We start from the raw sequence: 13,168 nt of genomic DNA on the forward strand, positions 1-13,168 counted from the left end.
AATCAATTGCATGAAGTCAATCTTTGCAAGGCATGGTGTTCCTATGGAAGTGTTCACTGACAATGGTCCTCAGTTTTCCAGTGCTGAATTTAGACAATTTGCTGATGAGTGGGAATTTGTCCATACTACGTCAAGTCCCCACTATCCACGCTCAAATGGGTTGGTGGAAAGTTCAGTAAAAACTGTAAAGAGTCTCATGAAAAAAACTCAAGAAGGTAAAGAAGATTTCTACAAAAGTCTTTTAATCTACCGCAGTACACCTTTACAGAATGGACTTTCTCCTGCACAAATGCTGATGGGAAGGAGGATTAGATAAAATCTCCCGATACACGATGAACTGCTTAATACACATAACTCATCGTTTGTCAGACTGAGTAAGGAACGTCAACAGGCGAAACAGAAACTGTTCCATGACAGGCGAGCAATCTGATCTAAAATCGGGTGACCAAGTCTGTCTCAGAGATCACGAGAAAGGTATTTGGGTGCAGAAAGGTATTGTGCAAGCACAAGTAGCACCACGATCTTATACTATACGTACAGAGCGTGGAACGGAAGTAAGAAGAAATCGGGTGGATTTAAGATCTCAACCTAACCATAATGAAGACAACATGACTGAAGAATACCCTTCATATGACATGTATGATGATCCTGATAATGGTGAACAAACCACGATTCTAGAAAGGTCCAACATGGTCGATAAAACACAGACTGTGTATGAAAGACCCAAAAGGGAAATACGCAGACCTGAGAGACTCATTGAAACGTGTTAGATGATGTTCTTAATATGACGTTGTTAATTGTTGCATTGAAGCGTACAGGGCTTATCTTTGAAGAAAAGAGGATGTGATGTTAGTGTATTAGAATGCTTAATATTTGTAGACATTCCCTTACTAATATGTGTAAGCCTGAATCTTCAGTGATGGTCCCTGGGACCAGGGGGATGCTGGGAAGTGGGTGGTCCAGTGTGCAGTGTGCCTGGAGTTGGTGATGGAATAAAACAGCACAGCAGTGAACTCACATGTCTCTGTGTCCTTATGACTGGATTTACAAACATATGAACAAAACAGGGGGCATATTATGTGTATCTGACACTGTGGGGGCATATTATGTGTATCTGACAATGTGGTGGCATAATATGTGTATTTGACACCGTGGGGGCATATTATGTGTATCTGATACTGTGGGGGCATATTATGTGTATCTGACACTGTGGGGGCATATTATGTGTATCTGACAATGTGGGGGCATATTATGTGTTAAGCTTATTAATAGTTTGATGCTTGCAGCAGGGCCATTCTGTCCTTCTGGATATTTGACGCATGTGCATTCACATATGTGCAGGGGCGCTGGGATTAAAAATGTCCATGCAGGCGCACTGCAGCCGCGACAGGCGAAAAGAGGATCCTGTTATGTGCAGAAACAGATCACCAGAGAGGTGGTTTTACGTGTGCCACTAACGCCAGGAGGCAGGTTAATACATGCTGCCGATTTGAGCAAGGACTCCACCACGGTAAAGCAGTGAAGCGGCAGTGCATTTAAAGAACGCTAGGACAAAATTAATACATCTGCCCCATTATGTGTAAGGAACACTACTGTGAGCGTTATGTGTAAGGCTGCTAATTGCCTGTGTACAGGGGGTGTGAAAATATATTTATTTACAGTTTGATAATATAAAGCGCATGGGGGGGCACATTGAACTTTTTCTCGCTTGGGGCGCTAGTAGGCCTGGAGCCGGCCCTGGGGTGATGTGGTCAGTGTATGTGGGTGATGTGGTCAGTGTATGTAGGTTATGTGGTCAGTGTATGTGTGTGATGTGGTCAGTGTATGTGGCTGATGTGGTCACTGTATGTGGGTGACGTGGTCAGTGTATGTGGATGATGTGGTCAGTGTATGTGGATGATGTGGTCAGTGTATGTGGGTGGGGAGGCATTCGATATGCTGGCTGTTGGGATCCCGGCGCTAAACATATCGACGCCGGAATCCTGACAGCCGGCATACCAACAACTATTCTCCCTCTTGGGGTGTCCACGACATCCATGAAGGGAGAATAAATAGCGAGGCGCGCATAGTGCACCACCGTTCCTGCAGTGTGGCGAGCGTAGCGAGCCCGCAAGGGGCTCTTTTGCACTCGCCCCGCTGCTGGCATGCCGGCGCTCGGGATCCCGGTGAGCTGTATGCAGGGCGCTGGGATTCCAAGCGTCGGAATAACATAGTAGACCCATGTGGGTGATGTGGTCAGTGTATGTGGGTGATGTGGTCAGTGTGTGTGGGTGATGTGGTCAGTATGTGTGGGTGATGTGGTCAGTGTGTGTGGGTGATGTGGTCAGTGTGTGTGGGTGATGTGGTCAGTGTGTGTGGGTGATGTGGTCAGTGTGTGTGGGTGATGTGGTCAGTGTGTGTGGGTGATGTGGTCAGTGTGTGGGTGATGTGGTCAGTGTGTGTGGGTGATGTGGTCAGTGTGTGTGATGGATGTGGTCAGTGTGTGTGGTTGATGTGGTCAGTGTGTGTGGTTGCTGTGGTCAGTGTGTGTGGTTGATGTGGTCAGTGTGTGTGGGTGATGTGGTCAGTGTGGGTCAGTGTGTGTGGGTGATGTGGTCAGTGTGTGTGGGTGATGTGGTCAGTGTGGGTCAGTGTGTGTGGGTGATGTGGTCAGTGTGTGTGGTTCATGGTTGTGTTTGCTAGCTATATAATTTGTCACTGCAAGGATAATTCCTACAATAAACAGCTTTCCCTGTAGTTTTTGAATTAAGGCTTCTAGTCCTTCTCTGATAGCGTAATAAGGGGGGGGGGGGGGGGGGGGGTGGAGACAGAAGGACTGTATTTTGGGCACACAGATGCAAATATTAGGTTAAAATATAACTTTATTGTTAATAAAATTAAAATAAAGGTTCTGAGCAATATGGAGTAATCCCAATAGGTGCATCACTCACTAATGTATTTAAAAAGCTAATTGCTGCAATTTGTGGTAGGCGAACACATGATTCATAAATGATACAGATAAATTGTTTCTGCAATAAACTGACAGCCGATCTAATTGAAGCAAATGAGGAGAATAAAATACCAATATTAGCAATGCAAGCGTTACAGATAAATTATATTGTATCAATCCCTTTAAATATGTGTTTGCTCTCAGCCATATCAGCCACAATAATCAAAACGAGTGCTGGAGAATTAACACCTCTCCTAATTACAACTGCAAATCACAGAAAGTCTGAGTTTAACTTTCCAAACAGCATCACATCAATGTAATATTGACATAATTTAGGCTCTGAGATAAAACAATAAATTGCAGCCAATATAGAAGGATCCATAGGTATACAATATTGAGATGAAAGAAAGGAAGCACTGCAATATCGTCCCCCTTCTTCTGATTTCTGTCTTTGTTGCTAATTAGGACATGGCAGTTGAGAGAGATGGGTAGGTGGTACTGGTGTGAGTGACAATACAGACACTTCTGCAATCAAGGGAAAACAGCTGTAAGATACACTGATGTCATATAGGCAGAACAAGGACTCAGTAGGAAAACCCTTGTTGGGAGAGCTTTGTAGAGGAGTATTTTAGTAGCTATAAGATACGGTACACTGATGTCATATAGGCAGAACAAGGATTCAGTAGGACACCCCTTGTTGGGAGAGCTTTGTAGAGGAGTATCTTAGTAGCTATAAGATACGGTACACTGATGTCATATAGGCAGAACAAGGATTCAGTAGGAAAACCCTTGTTGGGAGAGCTTTGTAGAGGAGTATCTTAGTAGCTATAAGATACGGTACACTGATGTCATATAGGCAGAACAAGTATTCAGTAGGACAACCCTTGTTGGGAGAGCTTTGTAGAGGAGTATCTTAGTAGAAGTGGTTGTAACTGGAAGTCAGATAGCTGGATTCATCAGTTACAGGTCTTGTCAGTGCTGTTTGAAGACCCGGAAGTGTAGGCGATGACATGTGGTTTCCCTCTGGGACTTTGGGGTCTATTTACTAAGCCATGATTGGAGGTAAGGTTAGGAGCCAATCAGCTCCTAACTGTCATTTGTCAAACACAGCCTGTGACATGGCAGTTAGGAGCTGATTGGCTGGTACTTTATCTCCATCCACGTTATTTCCATCCAAAGCTTAGTAAATAGACCCCATGTCACAAATGAATCCTTCAATAGAGATTTCTACTTAAAGATGTTCAATTAAAAGCTTGGTAATTTCAAGCAGTTATCTTTTCAGTAATTGTGCTAGAATGTAAGAAATGCTCGGGCAGTGGCTCTGGATATTGTGCACACACGGACAGTATTACAGTATCTACTGGTTTGGTGGTGTAAATGCCGTGTTGTTGAGATTTAAGCACATTAGACAACATTTTACCAGGAAACTTATGCTGGATTTCAAGGAGTTTGATTTTACTTGTAACAACCATGGAACCGTGAGCTGCATCTATTCCTATCAAAATGCCTCTAATCTTACACTTATGAGGATGTCAACTAGCTGTCCTTGCCTACAACTTTGTTGAAAAACATTTATTTTCACCATAATTAGCGCACCTGTAAACACTGTGGGACTGATGCAGTGTTGCATAGTTTTAAATTGTATTCACTAAAAAGCTGCAATTGCTACCACAAAGTGGAACCTGTAGGGGGACTGGCACCAATATCATACCTCCCAACATGACCCTCTCCAGGAGGGACAGAATGCTCTGCTCCTGGACTTCCCTCTTAATGTATGACTGCCATCACCTGTGCTGAAACACCTTTCTTATCCATTAACCTGTTCAGCACAGGTGCCGGCAATCATACATTCAGAGGGAAGTCCAGAAGCAGAGCATTGTGTCCCTCCTGGAGAGGGTCATGTTGGGAGGTATGCAATATTCTTACAATCAAATGTAGTCCAAAAGTCTGCTGCCAAGGAGAAATGAAGCTTTTTATACCTTGCTTCCAAAATGAGATTAGACTATACTCCAGTGCAAAGGGATCCCCCCAAGAAGTGACAGATGTTTGTGTGATGCATACCTCCCAACATGACCCTCTCCAGGAGGGACAGAATGCTCTGCTCCTGGTCTTCCCTCTTAATTTGTGATTGCCATCACCTGTGCTGAACACCTTTTATATCCATTAACCTGTTCAACACAGGTGCTGGCAATCATACATTAAGAGAAAAGTCCAGAAGCAGAGCATATTGTCCCTCCTGGAGAGGGTCATGTTGGGAGGTATGGTGATGTGACTAATATATCTGTCACATATTAGTTTCTATCCTCCAAATTGTCCTTTTCTGTGAGCGAGAAAATGAAACAATTAACAAAAATAGTGTACCCTGGAGCTGACACAGATTCAAAAGAAAGCCACATCTTGTGTGTTTTTACATTGCACATGTTCCAGAGCAATGACAGCAATGCTGGAATGTAAGCTCTCACGAGCAGGGCCCTCTTCCCTCATGTGCTTATCCTCTCTCTTACTTTAATAATCTTCAACTGCATCAACTCCATCAGTCTTCTGCCACCTGATACTTATTCCAGTGTCACCTGCTGATGTAGCTATGTTTATTTACCCTGTACTTGTCCTATATTGTCTTCAACTGTAAATTGCTGTTTTTCTGTTTTGATTATTTGTTTATGTACTCTGTAATTGGGCGCTGCGGAATTCTTGTGGTGCCATATAAATAAAGGATAATAATAATGGTAATGGGGATTTCGCAGGTAAGAACACTTTAGTGAGGGGTTGGGTATGAAATCCTGGCAGTCAGAATCCTGCTGGATCGCTGTATTTTTACCCTCCCCTAACCTTCCCCCATACTTGCCTACCTGACCCTTTCCATGAGGGAGAAAATGCTCTGTTCCTGGACTTTCCTGGTAACGTATGATTGCCAGCACCTGTGGTGAGCTGGGTAATTGATAAGACAGGTGTTTCACCACAGGTGATGGCAATCATACATTACCAGGAAAGTCCAGGAACCGAGCATTTTCTCCCTCATGGAGAGGGTCAGGTAGGCAAGTATGCCTTCCCCTCCCACAGCCTATCCCCAACTTTATCCCTCCTGCAGCCTAACCCTCACTGCATACTTGCCTACCTGACCGTCTCCATGAGGGAGAAAATACTCTGTTCCTGGACTTTCCTGGTAATGTATGATTGCCAGCACCTGTGGTGAAACACCTTTCTTATCAATTAACTAGCTCACCACAGGTGATGGCAATCATACATTACCAGGAAAGTCCAGGAACAGAGCATTTTCTCCCTCATGGAGAGGGTCAGGTAGGCAAGCATGCCTCACTGTCGTCCCCCACTCCCAGTTCAGTGAGGCAGTAATGTTAACCATTATGCCATCCATGCAGCCCAAAATAATCATGTCCTTATATATGGCTCAGAGTCCCCCTCATGTGCTTGCATGCCATAATGCCAACCAAGTCAGGCCCACAACTTCTATGAGAAACTGAAAGAAAAGACAAAGTTGTTGACTATACATAAACTCCAGGGGCCATACAAGTTTTAAAAAAGTGTCCTTATTTTTTCAATACAGACCACTGTACACTGCAATTGTTCTTACTGGGGTAAATTTACTAAGATTGGATTTCTATTTAAGATAGGATGTTGTCCATAGCAACCAATCAGATTCTACTTTTCATTTATCTAGCACCTTCTAGAAGATAATACCTGGAATCTGATTGGTTGCTGTGGACAACATTCCATCTTAAATAGAACTCCCATCTTAGTAAATTTACCCCATTGTGTGGGCTGGATGTAGTTATCACTAGACTATGGGGGGCAGTGATAAAAGTGGAGAAGTGAGCCAGTGGAGAAATTTCCCATGGCAACCAATCAGCTGCTCCGTACAGTTGTTTAATATACAAATTAGAAATGTTACGTCAATGCTAATTGGTTGCCATGGGCAACTTCTCCACTGGCTTACTTCTCTTTTATCACTGCTTAGTTAGTACATGTCCCCCTGAGTTACTATTTAGTTCATATAACCAAGATCAGTAAATACATCATGATTGTGATTTAAAGGTGTGTACACACGGTACGATTTTTTCTTCCGATTCTGACTATATAGTCAGAATCGGAAGAAAAGATAGTGCAGATCGCAAGGTGAAAGTCACCTTGCGATCCTTATCCGATCCCGATGCGCGTCCCCGCCAGGTCGGCATCGCAAGAAAAGATAGACCGAGCTGGCAAGTCAATCCTTGCTAGATCGGTGTCCTATCTAGTTCATATCGCAAGTGTTTCTAGTACCTTGCGATATGAGCTTGCGATGCCGATCAGCGTCATGTGGCCACTCCCCGCCGGTCCATTCTCTTCACAGCGCGGAGGAAGAAAGAAGCAGCAGCAGCGGCAGCACGTGGAGGAGAAAATCCAAGGAGACGTAAGTATATCCAGCGGGGTTGGGGGGCAGCACTGGGGGGCACCATAGGGGGACATATCTGGCACCGCAGGGGGACATATCTGGCACCGGGGTGGGGACATATCTGGCACCGCAGGGGGACATATCTGGCACCGGGGGGGGGCATATCTGGCACCGGGGGGGGGGGGCATATCTGGCACCGGGGGGGGTACATATCTGGCACCATAGGGGGACATATCTGGCACTGTGGGGCAATGTATACTGGCACTGGGGGGGAGGGCATATCTGGCACTGTGGGGCAATGTAATCTGGCACTGGGGGTCATATCTGGCACTGTGGGGCAATGTAACCTGGCACTGGGGGTCATATCTGGCACTGTGGGGCAAAACTGGCACTGGGGGGGGCATATCTGGCACTGTGGGACAATGTTTACTGGCACTGGGGGGGGGCATATCTGGCACTGTGGGGCAATGTAACCTGGCACTGAGGGGCATATCTGGCACCGTGGGGCAATGTATACTGGCACTGGGGGGGCATATCTGGCACTGTGGGGCAATGTAACCTGGCACTGAGGGGCATATCTGGCACCGTGGGGCAATGTATACTGGCACTAGGGGGGGCATATCTGGCACTGTGGGGCAATGTAACCTGGCACTGAGGGGCATATCTGGCACCGTGGGGCAATGTATACTGGCACTGGGGGGGCAATGTATCTGGCACTAGGGGGGCACCGTATCTGGCAGTGTGGGGCTTTTTTTCTGGCACTGAGGGGCACCGTATCTGGCACTGGGGGTCATATCTGGCACTGTGGGGCAATGTATACTGGCACTAGGGGGGGCATATCTGGCACTGTGGGGCAACGTAACCTGGCACTGGGGGGGGCATATCTGGCACTGTGGGGCAATGTATACTGGCACTGGGGGGGGGGGGCATATCTGGCACTGTGGGCCAATGTATACTGGCACTGGGGGGGCAATGTATCTGGCACTAGGGGGGCACCGTATCTGGCAGTGTGGGGCTTTTTTTCTGGCACTGAGGGGCACCATATCTGGCACTGGGGGTCATATCTGGCACTGTGGGGCAATGTATACTGGCACTAGGGGGGGCATATCTGGCACTGTGGGGCAACGTAACCTGGCACTGGGGGGGGCATATCTGGCACTGTGGGGCAATGTATACTGGCACTGGGGGGGGGGGCATATCTGGCACTGTGGGCCAATGTATACTGGCACTGGGGGGGCAATGTATCTGGCACTAGGGGGGCACCGTATCTGGCAGTGTGGGGCTTTTTTTCTGGCACTGAGGGGCACCGTATCTGGCACTATGGGGCAATTTTTCTGGCACTGGGGTGCACCGTATCTGGCACTGGGGGGGCACCGTATCTGGCACTGTGGGGCAATGTATCTGGCACTAGGGGAGCAATGTATCTGGGACTGTGGGGCAATGTATCTGGCACTGGGGGGGCTCTCCCACATGCGGCTCTCCCCCCTCCTCCGCCGGCTCCGTCCTCCCACTGACAGGAGCAGCGGCATGGCCCTGCAGTGTATGCGGCTCTCCCCAGCAGCAGCAGGTTAGTCTCTCTCCCTCTCTCTCTCTCTCTCCTGTGGTTGTGTTAAGTTTTTTTTTTTTTTTTACAGGTACCCCTACCCTATTGGATTCTACTGGACAAGTGGACGTGACCGGCGTGGGATGTAGGTAAGTAATCTGTCTCTCATTTTTACAGGTACCCTATTGGATTCTACTGGACAAGTGGACGTGACCGGCGTGGGATGTAGGTAAGTATGTGTGAGTGTGTAAGTGTGTTTTAATAAATTTTTACTGTCACGGTGTGCGAGTTGTGTTTTTATTTGGGTATTTTTTTTGTTGTAGACCTACAGGTACCAGCGACCCCGTTATTTCCCTGCATGCTGGTACTTGAGGTTCTCCAAGTACCAGCAAGCGGGGGAGGCTTGCTGGGCCTTGTAGTTCCACAACAAAAGACAATATTCTCTTCTTTAAACACATGACTATCAGCCTCCCATCCACCGCCCACGGATGGGGGGACAGCCTCGGGCTTCACCCCTGGTCCTTGGGTGCCTGGAGGGGGGGGTGACCCCTTGATTTAAGGGGTCCCCACTCCTCCAGGGAACCCCGGCCAGGGGTGACTAGTTTGGGGGGTAATGCCACGGCCGCAGGGACCTCCATAAATGTGTCCCCCGGCTGTGGCATTATGTCCCTGGCTAGTGGAGCCCGGTGCTGGTTTTAAAAATACGGGGGACCCCTACATCTTTTGTCCCCCATATTTTTGGAACCAGGACCGGACTAAGAGCCCGGTGCTGGTTGTCGAAATACGGGGAACCTCTGTCCAATTTTTTCCCAGTATTTAAACAACCAGGACTGGCTCAAAGAGCCCGAGGCTGGTTATACTTAGGAGGGGGGACCCCACGCATTTTTTTATTACTTTTTTAACACATTCAGACCCTTCTCCATTAAGTTAATGGAAGCCCTGGACAACAACATTGCATTCATGTCCTCCTCCCACTCCCTTCCCAATCAGTAATTATTATTTATTCTATAAAAATGTACAATATATTACTAGTATGATGAGCAGGCAGGCCTGGAGATGCAAATTAGTGGCAGAGGGCTGGGTGAGTTGATGGTGGGCGCACATCGGCTCATAGGCAGTAGTGGGCATTGGCTCGGCAGCGGTAGGGGTCATCGGCAGGATTCGGTGAACATTATGGCTGTAGTGCCTCACTAGCCACTGACCTCACCGCACGCCACTGGTAAAAAGTGGACTCTTACCTGCCGTGATGTATAAAATGGGGACAATTGCCTGCAGTAATGTATAAAATGGGCATTCTGCCCTGATGTATAAAATGGGGACACGTGCCTGCCATAATGTGTAAAAAGGGGGACACTTGCCTGCAGTAATGTATAAAATGTGGACTCTTGCCTGCCATAATGTGGGGGTTTAATGTATCAAGGGCATTGCGGAGTGTGGCATAATATGGTGCAGGGGGCATTACTGTGTGGGGCTTAAGATGGTTGAATTTTTATTTCCCTATGGTGGGCGTGATCTGTTGGTACACGGTCAAATACTGGGGTTTGAGGTAGTCTTTTCAGATGAGGCACGCCCATTAAAATGAGGCCAGCACATTTACATAATGAGGACACGCCCCCTTGCCGGGGGGGGGGGGGGGGGGGATGCTGGCGACACATTAAGGGATGCATTTTTGGGGTAGATAGATATATATATAGATATATATATATATATATATAGAGATAGATATATATATATATAGATAGATATAGATAGATATATAGATAGATAGATATATATAGATATATATATATATATATATATATATATATATATATATAGATAGATAGATAGATAGATAGATAGATAGATAGATAAATAGTATATTTAGACTTTTTGTATGTGACGGTTGTATTTTGTCGGCTAATTGTGTTATTTTATTTTCAACCAGCAACGTCATCTGAGGAGTACCGCCAATTCTGGTCAGGATTCATTGATCTGTACCGTCAGAACGAGTGCCTGTGGCGTGTCAGAAGCCCGGACTATGCCAACAGAATCAAGCGGAATCGGGCATATCAGCAGCTTATTGAGTACAGTAGAGGCAAAAACTCTGATGTTGATGTCAATTGGGTGAAGAAAAAAATTTCAAATTTCCGAACAGTGTTCGTGAAGGAACGCAAGAAGGTGCAAGATTCACAGCGATCCGGAGCCGGGACTGATGAGGTCTATAAACCGACGCTGTGGTACTATGACCAAATTCAGTTCATTATAGAGCAAGAGGCGTGGGTAAGGTCACGGGACGCTCTAGATCCAGAGTCTCCAGTTCTTGTCGAAGAGGAGGCCCAGGAGAGTCTGGATCTGGTAAGTACACACACATTTGTTTCATATGCCACCCACCAATTTTGACATAGACCTAATTTTTGTTTTTCTTATATTGCAGGATGCTACCCCGGAGCTGGAGGTGGAGCCTACCACAGGCCAAGGGGCAGAAGTGGAGGAGCCGGTAGCGGAGCCGGTGGCACCCCCACAGGCGCGCCCAGGAAGACCGAGGCGCACGGCAAGGAGGACCACTTCTTCACCCTATAGCACCCCCTCTGGCTCCCAGCAGTTTTTTCAACGCGCTGAGGAGGTTTTGCATAGGCCCCCGGATGCCGAACAACAATTTGGCAATTTTATTGCATCGGAAATGCGCCTGATGACGGATGATCAAAAATTCATCGTCCAACGGTTAGTCAATGAGACTGTCTCACGCGGCAGGCGCCAAACACTGGTGTCGGCGTGTGAGATAGTGCCAACTGACCCTTGGTATCACCCAAATTTGTCCCGTCCCCCCTTCCCAAACAACCCCCCCATGGAGCATGTGCCGGTAAACCCCCCTCAGCAACCGTATTTTTTTCCGTCGGGAGCCACACAGCCCAGCCCCTCCCCCCAATCTAGCACCTCGTCCAGTGGCATGTACTCTGACATGCAGAGTACACAGTCCTCTGTGCTGGGCGACCCACGCTTTTTTCATTTATAATTAGTTTTTTGGACCCGGTTTTTTAGTTTTGTTTGAAAAATCTGCTGGTGACCTTATCCTACGCTCTTGCTCAAAGTGAACTGTATTGAGGTCATTAGTACTGCAGCGTCGGTTTTGTGTCCTCACTGTCCCGGACTACGGATCGTTGTGAAGACTGCACTTCTTGTGTTCCTTTCAAGACTGTTTGAAAATTTGATGATGTTCTTCACCCAAGGCAAAATTGCACTGTTTACCTCTACTGTACTCGGATTTGCCCGTTTCCTGTTCTGTTGGCATAGTCCCTGTCCAAAGGCACTCGTTCTCATGGTACAGTTTATGAATCCTGGCCAGAGTTGGCGTTGGCATTTAATATTTTTATAAAGTTTACGAAAAAACAAACTGTGTGGTGTATTTTTAAAAAAATGTAAAGGGGCTTATATTGTGTTATCGGCAGGTAGTAAAAACGCCCTGTAGCATTTTTAGGTGGGGGGGTGGTTTTTTTTTTGGGGGGGGGGGGGGGTGGATGGGAGTTGAGTGTTGCTGAGGTGGGGGTGGGGGGGATACTGCCGAAAACCACATCTTTTTTATGTTTTTTTGGGGTCATGTTTTATTAGAGACTAATTCAGACCTGATCGTAGCCCTGCATAATTTTGCAGGTCTACGATCAGGCACACTGACATGCAGGGGGCCGCCATGCACAGGGCTAGTCTGCCCCGCATGTCAGGCCCACATAAGTGCAAAAGCATCATACAGCTGCAATGCTTTTGCACTTCAGTAGTAACTCCCAGCCAGCACAACTTTTGCGTGCTAGGCGGGAGCTACTAGTCGTTGGCCGGGTCACAGCGCCACGCTGCTGCGGCCTACCCCCCCGCACAGTCTGGCCACGGCTGCGTTGGGTGGACCGCGCCCACAAAACGGCAGCCAAACGCCGCCGTGCCGCCCCCTCCCGCCTCAGCCTGTCAATCAGGCAGAGGTGATCTCAAGGCCACGACAGCTGTCGGCCATTCTGCGTACTTCTGACCTGATCGCTGAGAACTGCAGCAAGCAATCAGGTCAGAATGACCCCCTTACCCAGAAGCATACACAGACCAGTAAGATCCGTGCATGCTTCTGTGTAAAAATGTTAAGTGTTAAAAAAAAAAAAAAAAATTATGTGCAGGTCCCCCCAAAAAACATAACCAGCCTCAGGCTCTTTGAGCCGGTCCTGGTTTCAAAAATATGAGGGAAAAATGGAGTAGGGGTCCCCCATATTTAAGCAACCAGCACCGGGCTCTTGGTCCGGTCCTGGTTCCAAAAATACGGGGGACAAAGAGTAGGGGTCCCCCATATTTTTGA

At 47.2% G+C, this 13,168-nt stretch overlaps 1 protein-coding gene across 1 annotated transcript; it reads left to right on the top strand.

Moving 5' to 3' along the window:
- Window positions 1-3,981: 3,981 nt before the first annotated feature.
- Window positions 3,982-12,020, top strand: LOC134894963 (uncharacterized). The gene is made up of 3 exons (XM_063913802.1): window positions 3,982-3,991; window positions 10,787-11,196; window positions 11,276-12,020. The coding sequence occupies exons 1-3, from the start codon at window positions 3,982-3,984 to the stop codon at window positions 11,852-11,854; spliced, it is 999 nt and encodes a 332-aa protein (XP_063769872.1). The 3' UTR covers window positions 11,855-12,020.
- The last annotated feature ends 1,148 nt before the right edge of the window (window positions 12,021-13,168 follow it).

This window comes from Pseudophryne corroboree, chromosome 1, assembly GCF_028390025.1.
Source record: "Pseudophryne corroboree isolate aPseCor3 chromosome 1, aPseCor3.hap2, whole genome shotgun sequence".
In the NCBI taxonomy this organism is placed as follows: domain Eukaryota; kingdom Metazoa; phylum Chordata; class Amphibia; order Anura; family Myobatrachidae; genus Pseudophryne; species Pseudophryne corroboree.

Excerpts from the sequence above, each read along its gene's own strand:
- LOC134894963 (XM_063913802.1), top strand. Across the intron at positions 11,197-11,275 it reads CCCAGGAGAGTCTGGATCTG|GATGCTACCCCGGAGCTGGA; the intron begins GTAAGTACACAC and ends CTTATATTGCAG.